The sequence below is a fragment of the Vicugna pacos genome, chromosome 4 (genome assembly GCF_048564905.1).
Source record: "Vicugna pacos chromosome 4, VicPac4, whole genome shotgun sequence".
Classification (NCBI taxonomy): Eukaryota; Metazoa; Chordata; class Mammalia; order Artiodactyla; family Camelidae; genus Vicugna; species Vicugna pacos.
In genome coordinates, this window is record NC_132990.1 from 50,696,984 (window position 1) to 50,716,278 (window position 19,295).

The following is a 19,295-nucleotide window of genomic DNA, read 5'->3' on the forward strand; positions in this document are numbered from 1 at the left end:
TCTCAAGAGCTCCTGGATTTCTTTTTCTTTCCCCCTTCACTCCTTCAACAGCAGTTCTTTGATTCAGCAGCACGGGAATTCCACTATAACACGATGTATACACGTGTGGCTCTGAGTGCCAGGGCTGGGGGCTGGGCTGACTCTGGCTATATGGCTGCCTGTGGAGACGGTGGGGGCTCTGCGCACCTATCCCCAGCCTCAGGCCTCCGGGGGTCTGGCAGTTCCTGTCACCACCCTCCAGAGAGGAGGCTGCAGCCTGTGGCCGACATCACACCTAAAATAAAGTTCCTGCCTGCTTTGCTGCGACTGGTCCCTGCAGGATAGGGCGGCCTTTCCCAGGTGAGAACTGCAGCCTGGACGAGGGTGAGGCAGGGATGTCGGTGGTGGCTAGAAGCTCCAAAGAAGCTAGCAGGCAGCAGAGCAGACAGGCTAGTGAGAGATGTGAGCTACAGCCCAACCCCCGTCCCCTGACCTGCTCAGCACACCGCCCTGGGCAAGTTACTTCACCCATCTCAGCCTCAGAGTTCTCCTCTGTCAAGTGGGGGGCACATGAGCAGCTGCCTCGCAGGGCTGGTGCGGGGGTTCAATGAAGTGATGCAAGTAAAGCACTTAGGGCAGCGCCTGCCACACAGGAAACAACCTGTAAGCAGGAGAGGCGATGACTATCAGAAGCAAGTCACAGCCAGCCAAGGTCACGACTTGTGTGCAGGACTGCCGAGGAGGGCCGCCTGGCACCTTGGGCTCCCGAGAGCATTGCTGGGGCACTAAAGGAAGCTGACTGGGCCAGGCCCCAGAGCACTTGGGAGTTCTGGCTCCACCTTGGGGTCTTTCATCTCTAATTTGATTACTTAGAGATTCTTTCACTTCCAGCCAAGGATATCATGAAGTGATCAAATTTGCCTTGGGCCTTCTGGTTAAAAAAGTGAGGAAGAGTCTAGCAACATCTCCATCAACATCTATTTCAACTATGAATATTCTAGCATTAAGGGCTAGCCCTGCTCTATCTAGAAAACCCTTAGGGTCGAGAGCAATGCCCTCCCCGAGACCCAGGGCCTGGAGGGAGGGGTCCCTACCTTCAGGTGCTCCATCTTCTCCTGCTGGCTCAGAAAGTCCCTGTTGGCCGCATCTGGAGTTGCCAGGGGCCGCATGAAGTCCTGGGTGACCTTCTCAGAGAGCTTGCAGATGACCTGCTGCTTGGCCTGGTTCTTGTCCATGAGCAGCTGCACATGCTGCTGCAGTTCCTGCACCTGCTGCTCCCGCAGGCTCGCCGTCTGCACCAGGCTCTCCCGCTCCTGCTCCAGGGCCTCCACCCTCCTGCCCAGCTCCGCGATCTGCCGCACTTTGTGCCGCACCAGCTCCAGCCGGTCCTTGTCCTCGGCAGCTGCCAGGTACATGCTGGACACCCTCTTCTCCTGCTGGGCAGCCTCCAGAGCCTTGTGCAGGATCTTCACCAGCTCCTGGGCAGGACAAACGAAGCACCCTGTGAACTTGGGGAAGGGCTGTTAGGGGCCAGCAGCAGTGGGGCATAAGCTGTCATCAGTTCTCCTAGGAGCCCTGGGAGGTGGCCGGCGTCACCCCCGGGGGCATCTAATTCCAGCATGCATATTCTCTTTTTCTGCTCAGAAGAGTTTTAGTTGAATACATGGTTCCCCAGTGAAAGACTACATTTCCCAGCCAAGCTCATAGCCAGATATGGCCAAGTGACAATTCTGCCTAAATGGGATCTGAGAAATGCTGTGGGCGGCTTCTGGATCATACCTTTAAAACCGCAGCACACATGCTCCCCTGGCCCAGTTCCCCTTCCTTCTGGCTGGGAAATGGCAAGATCTCGGTAGCCACGTGGGGCTCACGAGCAGAAGCTGCATGTTGATGATGACACGGTCGCCCCACCAGCTCAGAACTGTGTACTTACCTTTGGATTCTTCAGTGTCAGAAATAAACTTCCAATTTGTTTTAGGCCATGGTACTTTAAGGCTTCTATGTTACAGTAGCTGGGCCTGTACCCTGACAGATACATGTCTGTTTCAGAGATGTACAGAGGCCCAGAAGAGTGGAATTTAATCCCAAGTCATCTGGACTCCTAGCAGCCTGTACTCAGTCAATAATGAAAGCAGGGTGGTCAGCGGCATGGCACATGGGCCTGGCTCTTCTCTGTCACTCCTGAGGCAGACATCACTAATTAATCTCAATACTCCTTCCTGCTAAGCCTGGTTGAGGCCTCAGAACCCCTCTGAACATGGCATCTGAGCAGTCACTACTAATCGAGCTGAGGTGGCATTAGAAAGGAAACACGTTGGCCATCCTCATGCCAAGCCACACACTCAGGGCCTCATTCAAGTCATCCATGCCCAGTCTTCGGCTCACCAAACGATGCCTGTAGGGTTGGTCCAAAGAAACGTGAGACAGTTCAGAAGAAACAGACCTTGATTGATTCCTTGGCAGGAGCCCCTGATTTGCGTGGAAATTCAAGGTTTGGCTCCCCGCGTCTTCGAGCTTCCACCCTCCCCAGCACCCAGGGACCTGTCTCGCCCCCAAGCAGAGATGTGTATTCAGTCAGGACCAGGAAGAACAGCAGAAGCCAGGCAGCCCAGCAGCCAATCACACGTGAACCTCAGACCTGGAAGTTAGGGCTTTTAGGTCACACTGCTGTGCTTCATGCCAGTCTCATTTGAAAAACATGGTTTCCAGGAGGCATGTTAACTGTATGCACGCCAAAGTATTTAAATCAGTGATCAGCTGGATAGGGATATTTGCTAAGAACAATTCCATTTTGGAGAATTGCCCTAAGTCTATGGCTTTATTTTAGAAGCTAATGAGAAGAACAGATTAGCACACATCTCCTGAAACCTTGATACCAGTAACTGTCCCTTCTCTGGTTCTCTCTCTTCTATCTGTCCATCCAACCTTGATTAAGCATCACTCAGTGCCAGGCCCTGGGGCCCAGGGAAGGACCGGTCACAGTTCCCACCCTCAAAGAAAACAAAGGCTGCTGGAAGCAAAGGTGAATCACTGTCATGGAATGATTTACTGCAGAGCGAAGCAAGGGTGTTTGTGGGGGCACAGGGCAGCAAGCAGTGACTTCTCCCTGGGGTGGAGGCGGGGGAAGACCAGCATATCCTAGAGAAAGGCAGAGCAGTTTAAGCAGATCCTGAGGAATGAGGAGGGCCCGAGATGGTCCAGCAGCAGGTGGGAGCTGAGCGTTGGGAGGGCTTTCCAGTTGAGGCTGAGCCAACAGCTTGAGCAAAGGCTCAAAGGAATGAAAGAACAAGTGCGGAGCTGTGGGAGTTCTGGGGTGTGGCGGGAAGGTGGGGTGGGGTCAGTGGTTGCAAACCAAACCAGAATGTCTGGAATGAAGCAGTCAGCTTCCCAGGGCTGTGCTGAGAGAATTTAACATTCCTGTGGTTCCAGGATAATCGAGAAACCTAGACCGTTTTCTAGGTCAGCTGAAGTTTGGAGATTACCTTGGGTAACTGCCTGGTGAAATAACCAACACGTGCCACTGTTCAGACTCGCCCTAGCCTCAGAATCCAGTGGGTATCTTTCCCCCAACTCAGAGTCAACTCTGAGGCCCATTTCATGACATCGGAACGCTGTCTCTCCACTTCCCACATCTGGCTTTCCAAATCCAAGACAAAGACACCAGCCTAGGAGGCTGTCCTCCCACCTCAGGATCCCTGCACCAAAACGGGGCAGGGGGAAAGGAACTCGGAAGAGGGATGGAGCTGGAGCAGGAAGTGTGAGGTGAGGAGTGGGAGTGGATCATGGATTTAGAAAACCACCTGGAGGCTGGAAGGCCCTGGGAGACCACCTGGTCCAGTCACCTCACTGTCACATAGGGAGACTGAAGCTCAAGAAAGGAGAAAGGAGGGGACCAAAGGGACTTGGTGATCCCCATGACAGGGAAAACTGCAGCAAGAACAGAGGGCTCTCAACTCCAATCCTAAGATCCTTCGCTTCTCCAGGATGTGTAGTTAATGGATTTTGCACCGAAACGCTTCTTTCAAGTTCTTTAAAAGTGGAAATAATCCATGTTCGTAGCAGCATTATTCACAAAACCCAAGAGGTGGAGATAACCCAAGGGTCTGTTGATGGTGAGTGGATCAACAGAATGTGGCACAGAATGGAATGTTACTGTCACATGTTACAACATGGATGAGCCTTGAGGCCATTCTGTTAGGTAAAAATAAGCCAGTCACAAGAACGCACATACACATCAATAAAAATAACAGAAACAAAAAGGAAGGCTTGAACGTCAGTTCTGAAGCTGGTTTTGTCCTTATGACGTGACGGTGCCTCTCCAGGTTAGTCGGTATTGAGCAACACCTTTGTTTGCGACAGTTCAAGAGCACGCCTCGTACGAAGGTACCACAGTTCCCTTCATCCCACCCACCCCAGCATGGACATCTGGGTCATTTCCAATTCCCGCAATTATAAGCAATGCCTTAGGACCAAGTCTTAGAAATAGAAGAGCCGATCAAGTGATACTTTTAATATTTCTTAATCAAATCATTGCCTGGCCCATCTCAGACTTTGATAACTGGTCATAAGTTGTCATTTTATTAAAGTTTTTAAAAGCCAATAAATCATTTAAAAAAATCCTTTATCTTATTAAAGAGTTGATACCTTCATCACTCACTAAAATCAAGGCGGTACGGCGCCCAACATTGTTTGTGACAAAAGCACTGGACTGGGAGCGCAGCACTTCAGCCACTGACCCCTAAGGGGACTGGAGTCAGCTGGGTGCAGGTGAAGGGGCACTGGCTTTCGAGTTACAGAGGCCTTGGTTCCCATTCCAGATCCATGAGGGTGTATCTAATGCAGGTGTTTAACAAAACTGAACCTCAGCTTTCTCGGATGTAAAATGGAGATAATGGTCCTTACTTTACTGAGAGTCACTGAAAGGATGAGCAGATGTGGCAGGTGTCCCTCCCCCAGCTGAAGCAGGGGCCTTCTCGACCCTCTTTTATGACCTCAGGCCCCAGGGCCTGTCTCTGAAGTCTTTGGCTTCCCAGAAGCTTCCCAAGTGAATGACGTGCTTTTACCAAGTAATCCTGAGCTAAATTGGCCCCAGGCAGCACCTGGGAGGGGTTCACCATTCCCAGCAGCCAACAGATGGCCAACATCACCACTAACAGCAGCCTTCCATCTGCCGGAGCAGACAGCCTCCAGGCTGGGTGCGATGCTGTCAGCTCTGAAAGCCTGAGTCAGAGGCCAGGCCGCCATCTGGCGCTCTCTCCTAGAGTCCAGATCTCCCGTGGGGCCCGTGCTGCAGGGGCCTGGGAGGGATAATGGCTTAATGGGCATCGGAATCACAGGGAGTGTGTTCACTTGTTCCGAGGAGCAGTTGCGGTGCTTGTGTCCGATACTGTAAGACTAGGGAGGAGGCGGTCCTGGACCTGGAGAAGGAGACCAGGGCCCAAGTCCTGGCTCTTCCAGCTGTGTGACCCTGGAAGTCACCCACCTTCTCTGAGCATGGTGCAGTGAAAAGGGAGAAGCTCTAGAGGCAGGCAGACCAGAGTGTGAACCCTGGCTTGGCGCCTGGGAGGCCCTGAGCATCAGAACCTCTTAGAACCTTAGTTTGTTCGTCAGAAGGAGCTGATAACTGTGTGTGTGTGTGTAAAGATTAGTGACAAAGCATGGAAGGTTCCAGCACAGTGCTGGGGCCACTTAATACCCAGTTACTTGTGCTCGTATTGTCTCTTCCCCACTGGAGGGTGAGGTCCCCCAGGGCAGGGATGTGGCCCAACGTACCTCTGTGCCCTCCATAGAATCCAATAGACCCTGAGATACAAACTCTTTTTAAAAATCACTAAAACTATTGGCAGGTTCTGTCTGGCTATCTGAGCCTGGAGAAGACCCCCAGTTCCCATGTCCTCTTGCAGCCTGAGGTAGAAAGGTGGTGCCTTCTCACTGAAGAGTCACAGGAGGGCATCCTGTAGACATGGGCCCAGGAGGTCCAGGGGACTGTTTCCCCAGCTGAGGAATTAGACTTGGAGGGTCTCAGATGGAGAGGTGCTCTCTGACCAGCATTTCTGAGTGGCTGGGGTCCCACTGTGTACCCCAAGATCGTGCCAGCTCCTCTGTCTTATCTGTGGGTCAAGAGTCAGTCCCTTTTCCTCCTGCCCCTCTTTGGTTTTGGTATTTGGGTTGAAGGCAAAACCTGAGTTGGTAGGGCTGGGTTCCCCTTCCTAATGTGGAATGAAGGTGGTGGGGCCTCAGCTCATGCTGCTGTGCCACACAAGCACACCTCCGGAGCCCCTGGCGGGGGAGGGGGGTGCCTCACTCCTGGTAAGGCAGGCAGGAATCAACGAGGAGGGCAGCGAATGCCACAGTCATCGCCAACATAACCAAAGCCTGCATGTCTGGGGGACTTGCTGCGTGCCAGGCACTGGGCTTTGTGAATCTGGACACAGGCCTCTCCAGTAAACAGGATTACAGCTCCATCTAAGGAGGAGGGAACCGAGGCTCAGAGAGGTTAAGAGCCAGAATTGGGGCCTGCGTATCTTATCTAAAGGCCTGTGCTTTGAATGGCCCACTAGACTAAAGTGCATTTGGGAGATGGGTCGGAGAGCATGCAAATCCACTCATGCTGTGAGCCAAAAGTTAAACCCCAAGACTTGCTCTCCTCCCGACTATCTGTCCCAGGACAGGGCTGAGGTCTGCTGGAAAGTGAACTAGTCAAAGTCTAGATTCTTTAGTGCTCAGACAACTTCCTCCTGACATTTCCACTCTGCTGAAGGGGAGTTGTCAACGGCCTGGGCAGCCCTTGCTAATCTCCATGAGTTTGCCTCATTTATTGAAGAACGGAGAGTCCTCCAGGGCTGCACAGCCATCGGGGACAAACCCGGATGAAATCTAGGTTTCCCGGGGATTATCCACGTCATTGACAACTCCCACGTCCTTGGAAGGAAAGGCTGAGTCACGGGAGGCTGCCCACGTTTCCTGGAAAGAAGGGGAAGATGCACGGAAAGGAGAGGTGGTGTTTACATTCTAGATGTCTTTTCCAGTCAGGTCGGGTTTGGGACTTGAGCTGTACTGGTCCAGGGATTAGGAAGCCGCTACAGCTCAGCTTAATGCCCTCAGCTCTCAGGAGTGGCCTGCAGCCTCTTGACAGGAACACAGAGGTGACTGGAGGAAAGAGTGACAGCTGGGTTGCTAGTGGCAGCAGAGGAGACCTACATGCTGTAAGGATATATCGGTGTTGGTTTGCTGAATGCCTGTCTCTGCCATGAAATGGAAGTCCTGCAAGGGCAGGACTTGTGTCTTTCTTCACTGTTTGTTTTCCAGCACCTAGAACTCAGCTTACATGTAACAGGTCCTCACTAAAGACTTGCTGAATGAACAAATGAATTGAGAACATATGAACGAATGAGCTTCCTCCTTGGAGAACTCTGATCACCAGCTACTTCATTAACAGTTACCCTGACCTGTCAGGAATGAAGTGTCTGCTGGTTCCCGTATTAACTGTTTAGGGGCAAGAAAGGCAAAGAAGGAGCAAAACTAGATAGGGAGAACATTTTCTCCAAAAACAGAGCATAAAGGAAGAGAAGAAATGTACAAGGGGGAGAATTTTTAGCAGTAAATACAGGACACTCCCCACCTCCCCAAGAGCAAGAGCAAAAACAAAGCAGAAGGAGGCTCACTGGTACCAAGGCATGAAATTTTGGGCCTTCCCCTCAGAGGTGGAGGAGCCTGGGTGCTCAGTGGGGCCCATCACTGGAGCCCTACCGGCACCACCCTCGGGATTTGGGTAACAACTGTGAAAGCTTAATGACTTTTATTATGCTAAATAGAGCCTATCCCCTCTGTTCAGACTTGATGGAGAAATCAAAAGCTTCACAGATAAACAAAAGTAAAAGAATTCAGCACCACAAAACCAGCTTTACAACAAATGTTACAGGAACTTCTCTAGTCATTAAATCACAAGAAAAGAGAACAAAAAGAAGAAAGAGAGAAAAAAAATCTACAAAAGATTGCTTTGGTAGCTCGGGGTCTTTCATGGTCCCATATAAATTTTGGAATTGCTTGTTCTAGTTCTGTGGAGAATGTCGTGAGCATTTTGACAGGGACTGCACTGGATCTGTAGATTGCTTTGGGTAGTAAGGCCATTTTGATGATGTTGATTCTTCCAATCCAGAAGCACAAGGTATCTTTCCATTTCCTTGCATCACCTTCAATTTCCTTCATCAGTGTTCTATAGTTTTCAGAGTGTAGGTAACCTCCTTGGTTAAGTTTATTTCTAGGTATTTTCTTGTTTTTGATGTAATGGGAATGTTTATGCCAGTTATAAAATTCTGGTTTTTGAAGTGAAAAAAAAAAGTGAATGAAGGGCCATAAATGGCAAAATACCCTTCTTTCTTATGTTGTATTTCATTACTTATATATGCTGCATCTTTTTTATCCATTCATCTATTGATGTGCACTTAGGATGCTTCCATATCTTGGCAATTATAAATAATGTTGCTGTTAATTGTAGGGTGTAAGTATCTTTTTGAATTAATTCTTATTTTGTGGTTGGCTTTATTCCTTTGATAACTATGTAAGTTAAAAAGCTACGTTCTTAGAAACAATGAACAGTACGTATATGTAAATGAAAAATATATGGGCAGTATATTGTGTATATGTGTTTACATACAATATATTGTATATGTGCAGTCAAATTGTAACAATCCTACCTAACAAAACTGAAAAATGAAAACAAAAAAGAGCCTATTGTCCAGTGCCGCAACCCCACTGCCTCCCTGTCACATGACCCTTACTACTTCATGAGGTCACTCCTGGATATGACCACAATTTACTCTCTGGGTTACAGGATTTCTGAATGATTCTAATCCCTGTGTATGTATATGATCTGTTTTCTACAATAATCATGTAGCTTGTTCTTTTCTTTTATTAATTTATTTTTATTATTATTATTTTTTAATGGTGGTACTGGGGATTGAACCCAGGACCTCATGCATGCTAAGCACTCACTCTACTACTGAGCTGTACCCAACCCCCCCCAAGCTCGTTCTTTTCTTAACCAGTATAATTAACCTCTCTATTCTCTAGCTTAAATCTTCCTCCCTGTCACTGTCCCCTGTTGGGCCTTGCTCAGCCCCAGGGCCACACAGACCTGCCTGCTTTCTCTGTCCTGTGACAGACCGTTAGAGATCTGTACCCCTTACCAGCTACCAGGTCAAAGATCCCCCAGTTCCTTTGGTGGCCCCTCCCAGGACCCTGTACCCAGATCAGACTCCTCCAAACACTGTCCCTCTTTGGGTAGGGGGGTCAGACCATGCACAGTCCTTCAGGAGAGGATCAAGAGACCTTGCTCTTGGTGGCCTTCTGTCACCTAGCTTGAGTGATAGCACATCCCTGACTGATCAACAGCACAGCATTTCTAGTCACCTGCAGTTTGACTGTCAAGGACCACAGACTGGCCAATGTATCATGTCTAATTTGTCCAAAGGCTCCAGGCCCAGAGGGGTCCACTGAAGCCTGGGGCTTCTCTTGGGCCAGAGCTTACCTTTTGAGCCGTTAGCTCCTTGGTGAGCATCAGAACCTGCTGCTCCAAGGCCAGCACTTTCTCCTGGGCGGTTCGGTTCCGTATGAGCCCTTCGGTGAACAGTGGGAAGGTACTGCTCTGGAGTTTGGCTTTTTGAATGAGATTGGTGCTCAGAAAGGACTTGGGAGGCTTCAGAGAATCTGCTGAGTCCTTCCCTGTTCAAGAGGAAAAACACAGAGGTTATGATCAGCAGCCTCAGTAGTTCTCAAACTTGGGCTTGCTACAGAAGCACCTAGAAGGCTTAGTAAAATGCAGACTGGGGACTCTGCTCCCAGAGCTTTCCATGCCATAGGCCTAGGGCAGGGCTTGAGAATTCGCATTTTTAAACGTTCCTAGGTGATACTGATACAGCTTGTCCAGAGATCATACTTTGAGAACCACTGCACTGTGTAAACATGGTTTACCTTGTGCTGGCCAGATCATTCAGCTCATCCTCTAAACTTGGATCCCAACCTACATGGCCTATCTCGTAATACCCCGCTGGGGTCTGCCAGGTGGCCATCTCCTCAGGCACAGGCCCAGGCAGGGTGTCTTTTTTCTTATTTCAGGCTCCCACCTCTACCCTCTGGGTGATTTTCAAAGCACATGGATCTTGTCCTTCGATAGGAGCACAAAATACCTATACTCTGCATTATCGCCCCAGTGACTAATTTAAATTCTCACTGATTCTTATTTCATGCTAAATTAGGAGACATATTTCCCACAGCCGAACGTCTCAAGGCCGTATCCTTTTATTTCCTCCAGAGCCTGAGACAGCAAACAACAGCCCAGGCTAAATCTGCCGGTAGCCTGCTTTTGTAAATAAAGTTTTACTGGAACACAGTCATGCCATTTGTTGCACAATGTCTGTACTTCTTTCACTCCACAAGGGCAGAGTTGAGTACTTGCAACAGAGACCATATGGCCTACAACGCCTCTGTTTATCTGGCTCTTTATAGACAGTGTTTGCTCACCAGTGCTAAATTTTATTCTTAAATCACATCCAATATCAGAGACTCACTCACTCAGACTGACTTGTCCTGCCCTGCCCCCAGCTTTAGGGCTCTGCCATCAGCCTGCATCCAGGGACACGTAATGGCCCGACTATATGGTCAAGGGACCTTGAGAATTTTGATCACATGGATCATACACATCATGTTCATTATGAGGCTCCAACAGGAGAAATTCTCCCCAGTACTCAGTGCCAGAAAAAGCTTTGCCTCTTCCAAGAAAATACAGGTTTAATCTCATGGAGCTGGAAATAATCTAAACACATGCATTTCCCTCTTTGCCTTGGCTGCTGAGAAGCTCAGAGCCACATCTGCTGCCCACCTTTGGTACACTGTAGGATTTTTTTCTTGATCTTACCTAAATTTCCTAACCCAAAATACTCATTTACGTTCCCCCGATATACATTTTAGTAAGTTATACCCAATCATTTTGGGACTAAGATGTTAAGAATAAGGATGTGGTATGAGATTCTAGGGGAGGGGACAGGCAGGGCTTGCAGGACAAGCTGAATCACTTAGCAACTTTCTTCTGAGGACGAGGCCAAGGACCAACCAAATAGTCCTGAACAGATAAAGAACTACTCTCGTAGGTGACAAAAACCAGAAACTCCTTGGCCTTGTTGAGCACAAGATCAAGTCTTGTTCCAAACTTAAAAGAAATCCGGTTGAGCGGGTACAAAGCAGCTTGCAGAGCTCAGAGGAATGCGATGCTGCTTTCTCTTTCCTGCCACAGGGTCTAAGAGGGCTGGGAGGCTCCCTGGAGCCCTGCTGCCCTCTAATAATAACACTACCATCCACCAGCCCTGAGGACAGGCAGCGTAAGATCACCCTGCTCAGCTTGCAGTTGGGGAAAACGAGGCCTACGACAGTGGTTTCCAATCAGTGCCCTGGGATTTCGTGGGAGCACCTCAAGCGCTGACTGGGCAGGGAAGAGGGTGGGCCCGGAGGAGCTGAGGGGGAGCCCAGACTCCCACTCCTGCCTCCACTCGGCTTTTATCTGCTTTGTGTTTCAGATTTTGTTTATGGGCACAAAGTTTCATGGCAATAAAGATGTAGTTTGAAAAGTCACTGACTTAGAAAACGAGGCTTCAGGTTAGCAGTATGGGACTGGACTGCTTGGCCTGAATTGTATTCTGTTACTCACTGTGCAGCCGTGAGCGAGTCACCCCACACGTCTGTCCCCAGTTCCCTCATTTATTAAATGACGAGAACAGCAGTATGTACTGTTCAGGTTGTAAGGATTAAACAGGTTAATGCAGGTAAAGCACTTAGTGTACATGGACAAAACTTGAAAAGGTTGTGCTGAGTGAGAGGCACCAATCACAGAGGACCACATACTGTAGATTTCATTTACATGAAATGTCCACAACAGGCAAATCTATAGAGGCAGCAGGTAGATTTAGTGGTTGCCTGTAGTTAGAAGGGGGTGGAGATTGGGATTGAGGGCTGAGGGGTACAGGGTTTCTTTTGGGGGTAATAAAAATGTTTGAAAATTGATTACAGGGATGATTGTACAGAATATACTGAAAGCTGCTGAACTGTATGCTTCAAAGGAGTGAACTGCATGGTATGTGAATTACATCTTAATGAAACTGTTACCAAAAAAAAAAAAAAGCTTAGAGTTGCTCTAGCAAAAAGTGCCACTATATATAAGTGCTAGTTGTATTATTTTTATTGATTTGATATAGTACTGACTTTCTCTTGGACTGTTCATTGTGATCTGTGGGGACTCTCCAGGCACTGCTCCAAAGGGGTGCTTTTTCTAGAGTCACCTCTACCCAGCACCGGGGGCCTCTCTGCCCTAAGACCCCTCAGTGCTACCTTAGCCCGTTTTCTCCCAGCTGTTTCTAAGTTAAAATATGTTCTAAGGGCATCAATGCCAATTTCAGAGACGTCAAACCCCCTGATGTTGTGGGTCACCCACATTTCGTGAAAGAAATAATAAAGTGCCACATCATAACTGGGATGAACACCTTGAGGTTGTCTGTTCTGCCTCTTCAGTCAGATCTGATTTTAATTATCCCAGAAAAGCATTTTTATATCCTTTCCTTGTAAATTAACAAAAAAAAGTAAGAAAGTAAAAGTGAGAGAGATTTTCCTTATTACTTCCAGAATCACTGCTTGGTGTTTCAGTTTGGGAGGATGAAAAGACTTCTGAAAATGGTTGGTGGTGATGGTTGCACACAATTGCGGATGTACTTAATGCCACTGAACTACACACCTAATATTGGTTAAAGTGGTAAGTTTTAAGTTACGTATTGTTATCACCCCCCAAAAAAGAATCATTGCTACTAGACCCGTGGAAGCCCAGGAGAGGAGGAGTGACCTGGAGAGTTCCACCTTTGACACACACAAGCATGAATGCTGGTTTTCGGGGAGGAGAGAGGGCACACACTCAGTCTCTGAAGGCAGCTCGGACCTGGGCAGAGGCTCACCTGGGGTGCCGGGGTCAGGGGATGAGGGCTGCTCCTCCCTCTGGGGCTCCTCGCTCAGTGGGGAATCTTCTCCTGGGGGAGTGTGGCCTGTTCCTTGGGTCTGCTTGTTGCTCCGGATGTTATGCATCGTGTTTCTGAAAGGAAAATGGAGGATCCTGAGGCTGACAGCCCTGCCATCCTGCCCACTGCCCTCCCCACTGGCGCTGCTGGCGCTTGGGCCGCATCCTCATCCCTAGTCACGGCCCGATCAGTCCGATGCATCCCACCTGAGCCACTCCTGTCACCCTCACCCTCTCCTTTTCATTTTCTCATTGTACATATCACCTTCCATACACAGTATTCCTTGTAAACAATATACGCTTGACGCCTCTGCCTCCAGCCCCACTGCTGGAGCATAAGCTCCATGAGAGCAGGGATGTTTGTCTGTTTTGTTCACTGAAAACCTCTGAATGCCTAGAACAGTGCCTGAAGCATAGAGGGCACTTACTACATACCTGTTGAATGAATGTTGGATGGACTTGCCAAACTAACTTCCTGAAACCTTCATCCAGTCTTATAACTACCCGGCTCAAAATCCATCAGTGGCTCCCTATTTCTGCTGAGAAAAGTTCCAAACCTCTCCTGGCCTCCATCTCCCCTTGCTTTCTTTCCCTGCTCAAATCTGTTCTCTCTGTAGCCTCCACTGATCACCTCAACAGGCTCCAAGGAGCTTACCACACTTCAGGAATGGGCCACCCTTTGACCAAGTACTTGTCTAGGCTGAGTAATGGCATCTTCTCTTCAAGAGCTGGGCACCCACCTATCAGCATGCCTGCTGGTACGGAATGCAGGCTCAACAGATGTTTGCAGGAAGGAGCCAGGTAGCACTAAAGGCTGGCCTGGCACCGCAGACCATGGAGAGATTCATAATGAGTCAGATGAAAAGGCAGTCTGACTGAGTTTATACACCCTTAGTAAAAGGATAAAAGTAGACATATTCTTACATTAATAACAAGAAAGAAAAAAATGACAAAAAAGATCAGGAAGTCAGAGTTTTTCAAACAGCAGGTTGTGACCCACTGGTAGACTGAAAATCAGTTTCACGTCATGACTGGTTTTTAAAAATTGGAACAGAACATACCAGAATGCACCCCACTCAGGACGGGTTAAAATTTTGTGAATTATATATATGTGGACTGAGCTATAAAATAAAATGTTTTTCTTACTGTAGTCATGGTCAAAAGTTTGAAAAAGACTGCACGAGGAGGTCACTTACTTAAAGGGCAGCAATAGCATGGTCAAACAACAAGAGGATGCCAAGGTCTGTAGACCGTGATGGAGCCCTGGCTTTGCTCCACGGTCCCTACGGTCCATGCAAACATCTAGCAATATGGTGGGCAAACTACTCTAAAAAACTCTTGCTCCACAAACACCTAGATGATAGATAAATGCAAAACATATTTTTAAAATATTTAGCTGAATTCCCAGAAAAAGGAAGGGACCAAACACAAAAAACGAGGTGAAATTCAAGTGGGAAGTAAAGAGGAAGAAGAATGTGGGGACTAAATTACCGCTGGGCAAATACTCACTCCTTCCCCTCCACCTCCACAGGAGACTACTTCCCCCTCCTCCTCTTGACTTCGGGCATGGCCATGTGACTGGCTTTGGCTGAAAGGTTGTTGGTAGGTATGATGTTAAACACAGGTTTAAAATGCGCTTGCATGTAGGGCTTGCCCTCTTGAAGAACATGCCTCAGCGGCTGGTCCATGGAAAGTGAGAAATATGTGTAGACCTAGATTTTCCCAATGGCTTGGAGCCAGGACCAGGGGAATCCAGCTTGTATCGGTTAAACCCAGATGTGCTGGAAATAAATGTGTATTATTATATGACACTGAATTCTGAAGTGTTTGTTTGCAGAATTATCATTGTGAAAGTTGGCTAGGATGTGAGTTTGTCCAAGGATCAATTGGTTTTGTTTTTAATTGAAATGTAATTGAGTATAACGTGATATTAGTTTCCAGTGTACAACATACTGATTAAATGCATGAATGTATTGCAAAAGGATCACCACAGTAAGTCTAGTTAGCATTCCTTACCACACATAGTTACTTTTTTTTTTCCTGTGATCAGAAATAGACTGTTGATACCAGAAACCTAGAGCCTTGGTTGCAAAGGAGGAAAGAAAACAAGGTTTTGGACCCATACAAAATATGGAGTTAAAACTGAAATTCTTACATAAAGCTGGGATTCCTGAAGGTCCATGTCCTTTGTGAAAAGGTGAATTAAAAAAAAAAAAAGCCTGCTGGCAAAATTGATACAAGCAGTATAGGTGAAGGCTCTGGGTGTTCAAAACATTCTCTTTATGTGGTTTTGGTTTCAGAACAATATTGGCCTAATTGAATAAGTTGGGAAGTGTTCCCTGCTCTTTTTGCAGGGGGAGGGCTGGAGTTTGTAAAGAATTGGTATTAACTCTTCTGTAAATGTTTGGTTGAACTCACCAGTGAATTTATCTGGTCCTAGGTTTTTGTTTGTGTGTGTTCATGGTATTCCCTTATAAACCTTTTTATTTCTATAAGGTTGGTAGTAATGTCCCTTCTTTTGTTCCTGCCTTTAGTCATTTGAATCTGTTTTTTCTGGTCTTTCAAGGTAAAAGTTTATCAATTTCGTTCATCATTTCAAGGAACTATCATTCGATCTTAAACTTACTTTTAAAGCAAAATCCAGTTTTTTGGTATAGCTGGGTCCAGAATAGGAAAAAAATGAAACTATACTTTAATGGAAAGTACAGCTGACTGATGGAAGGTAAAATTAATCAATTAAATTAAGAACACAGAAGAAATCAGATGTCAGGACTCCCAACACCTGACCTTCAATAAAGAGCCCTGACTCCTTGGGCTAGTCATTTATTTTTCCTAGTTCTTACTTTACCCATTTAAAAATTAAAGAGTGGTGGCCATATTAGTATGAATGATGACCATGAGGGGCACCATGCTGAGCCCATCACATGACCTTCACACACCATAAGCCACATGAGTTGGTGAGAACTCAGGGGCACATCACTATAGCCAGAGGCACTGGCTGGGTGGGGTGAGCGTCACTGCTGCCCACACTTCCCCTTGTCCAGTGGGTGCAGGAGACAAGGGCAACCCTGGTCTTATGGGGGCTGTCAGCAGCCAGGGCACTTGCAACACTGCCTCGCATTTCTGTGGGTTATTACAAGTAACTGACTGATCCTCAGGAACTTCCTTCCTTCTTGATCTCTGCATGTTCTCTGTTCCACTTCTGCTGTTTGTGGTGGTCATTATGCAGAAACCTGGCTTAGTCTTAGGGAGACCATCCTAGACACACACCAGCTGGGTGGCTGGACTTCTCAGGTCCCTTCTGCCACAGCAGGCTCCCCATGCACCGAGGTCCCTCCAGCTCTGCCTGAGGGAACATCCCCTACAGGGCATCCACCTTGTCTGTTCACACTGGGGGCTCAACCACACCCCATACCCCCCAAGTCTCTCTGTCCAGCTCAGCTCTCTCTCCTGTGTTCCAGGCTGTTCCACCCACTGTGGGGTAGTTCCACCTCCAGCCAGTAGGCCCTAAAGGACACTCATCATATTTTCCCTGAAACCTGCTTCTCTCCTGGGAAGAGCATCACTACTCTGCTAGTTACCCAAGCAAATTCAAATGCTGAAGCCAACAGAGGGAAACGCTATGCCTGGTTCACACAGAGCCAGGGGTCTCTAATCCAAGTCCAGTTAACAATCTATTCTGCCTTCTAAGGGGTCCCAGTTTGTCTGAAGTCTATACAGAAAGTGAGCACCCAAACAGGATCAGGATTGAGAATAGCCTGAATTCCAAAAGCTTCCATTCCTTCAATTAGAGCAACAGTAATAGCAACAGACAATATTTCAGTGCTTACTGATACCCAAGCAGCTATAAAGCAGTTTACATGCATTAACCCATTTACCACACACACACACACACACATCTTGTAAGGCAAGCACTGTTATGCTTACATTTATTGACAATTTAAGTGAAGCACAGAGAAATCAAACAACTTGCTAAGGGCAGCACTGCCCATAAATGGTGGGGCCAGGATACAAATCCAGGCACTGCTAACTTTTTATAAAGTATTTAAAACAAAGCCTGCCAGTGGGAAATCGTATATACCATACAGTATTAAATGAAAAAGAAACTGAGATGTGATCAGTATACAATAAATTACACATGTTAAAAGTGAATAATTTGATGTTTGACATATGTAGACATTTAGTGAAGTCATCATCCCATTATGTTGATATGATCTCAATTATGCACATATGAATATAGAAAATTCGGGGAAAGAGATATAGCACATGCTGAGAATGCCTGTCCAGGTGACAGGACTATGGTAACTGTAAATGCATACCTTTCTAGGTGTTCCTAATCTCCTACAAAGAACATGCACTACTTCAAAAATCAGAACAACAAATGTAATATTTTAAAGTCATGATGTGATGAATTGAAAATAAAGCTCCTAACCCTCTACCCAGGCCCAACTCCCTGTAAGGGAATCACGCCTGATCACTGTAAGCGCCAAAGAAGGGACTGCTTGCAGCTTGGCCAGCCCCTCAGCTCCACGGGCACTCACTGTATCTCAGTTCCCAGGTGCTTGAGGGAAATATTCTGAAGAGCCAAGGGCATGGCAGGGACTGGCTGGGAGGCAGCTGCTAGGCCCACAAGTCCAGGGGGCGTTTTCACAGGACACAGGAACTCCTCCAGCTCCGCCTCCTCTTGCTCTGGGGAACAAAGGAAAGGGAAGTCACCCACTGGGTCACTGCACTTGCAAAGACTAGACAGGTGGGTGCTACAGGCTCAGGTCTGCCTGGGAGCAGGCAGGAGTCTGAGCTGTACGGGCAAGCCTTCCTTCCAGGTTAACACCAAAGAGGCAGGCTTTTCTCCAAATGTGCTGCAACCAGTAAAATGATGCATTTTGCTGAGACAGCCTTCCTGGAAACCCCCTTAAAAGTTTGCAGAATTGCAGATATTTCTACATCTGAGAATCCATCCTAAAGAAGTTGCCTGAAATGCAGACAAAGCTTTATGGGCCAAGAGGTTCATCCTGGTACTGTTTAGCCTCAAACTGGAACTAGCGTAAAGATCTAGGGAAAGGTTAAATATATCATGATGCTTTTCACACAATGGAATATTACTCAACCATTAAAACAATGCTAATGAAGAATGCTTAAGTATGGGGATGAGATATAATATGGAAAAAACCATATAACAAATTGGGTTTGTTGTATGTCTCAACTGTACAGACAAAAAACTCAAAGAAATACACTCTGCAATCTTAACAGTGGTCAAAACTACATGATGGGATTAGAAATAGGCAGGATATGCTCATTATAATTTATGGTTTTCCCCCTACATATTCTACAGTAAACATGAATTACTTTTAAAAACAGAAAAATAATATATCTTTACCAAAAGTAGCTGTTTATAAAAAGATTTTACAACAGGGAAAATTTCAGATCACTCTACTGAGTACCAAAAAGCAAAGTAGGATGTTTTATATTATTATATGATCCAAAATATGTCTAAGTAAAAGGCAGATAGGAGCTCATGACATAATGTTAATACTGGCTGTCTCTGGGTGATAGGATTATGACTACTTTTTTCTTCCAGTTTTCTACATTTTCCAAGTGTTTAAACAATGATTCCCATACAGCAAGTGCTTCAAAATGTTTAATGTTAAGGGAGGTTTTGAAGCAAAGGACACATTATTAGAGGTATAAGAGAGGGAGTTGAAATATTTAGAAGTCAATTTTGAGTATTACAAAAAGTGAGAGAGAACTCAGGCCACTTATGGGATGGTACCATCTTGACCAAGTGGCCCCTGAGGACAACAGGGCAGTAGATAACACCTCTCATTTGGAGCCCTCTTACTGAGAGGGTGAAAATGTAGGGGTAGAGCGTATTTATTTTTGCACTACATCTGAAAAAAGGTGTGGGTGTAAAAACATAAAATACAGGCACACCTCAGAGATATTGTGGGTTCGGTTCCAGACAGATGCCACTGTAGGAAACAGAATTGATGACCCAAGGCTCTGGCCTAGGGCCTCTGGGCCCCTCTCCAGGCTAGAGAAACACTCTCAGTGAGGTGATCACATGAAGAATTTTCAGCGGCATTAACCTATAATTCTTTTGCCTGAGCTGTAGAGGTTGCCCCATTACCAGTAGGAAGAAATCATCACCCAACAAAAAGTGCCTGGACCTGTGGGCCACTGCTTCCCCAAAGGGCCCTGGACACATGACCAGTTGCCTCCAAAGCTGAAGGGGAGTGGGGTGGTGGTGGTGGAATGAGTCTGCAGA

At 47.1% G+C, this 19,295-nt stretch overlaps 1 protein-coding gene across 5 annotated transcripts in view; it reads right to left on the reverse strand.

Annotated features, from left to right (window-relative positions):
* The window catches only part of TBC1D2 (TBC1 domain family member 2), a 45,517-nt gene that overhangs the window by 19,214 nt on the left and 7,008 nt on the right, over positions 1-19,295 (reverse strand). For 4 of the 5 annotated variants that reach the window (XR_012072104.1, XR_012072105.1, XM_006204059.4 and 1 more), the window contains 4 exons: positions 17,572-17,719; positions 12,972-13,105; positions 9,509-9,702; positions 1,074-1,457 (listed from right to left, as the gene is read on the reverse strand). Coding sequence is in view for 3 of the 5 variants with exons in the window: in XM_006204059.4 (XP_006204121.1) it covers positions 1,074-1,457; positions 9,509-9,702; positions 12,972-13,105; positions 17,572-17,719 (860 nt within the window). In the remaining 2 variants the exon portion in view is untranslated. The remainder of the gene's footprint in view (positions 1-1,073; positions 1,458-9,508; positions 9,703-12,971; positions 13,106-17,571; positions 17,720-19,295) is intronic. The other variant, XM_015238960.3, reaches the window with a different exon arrangement.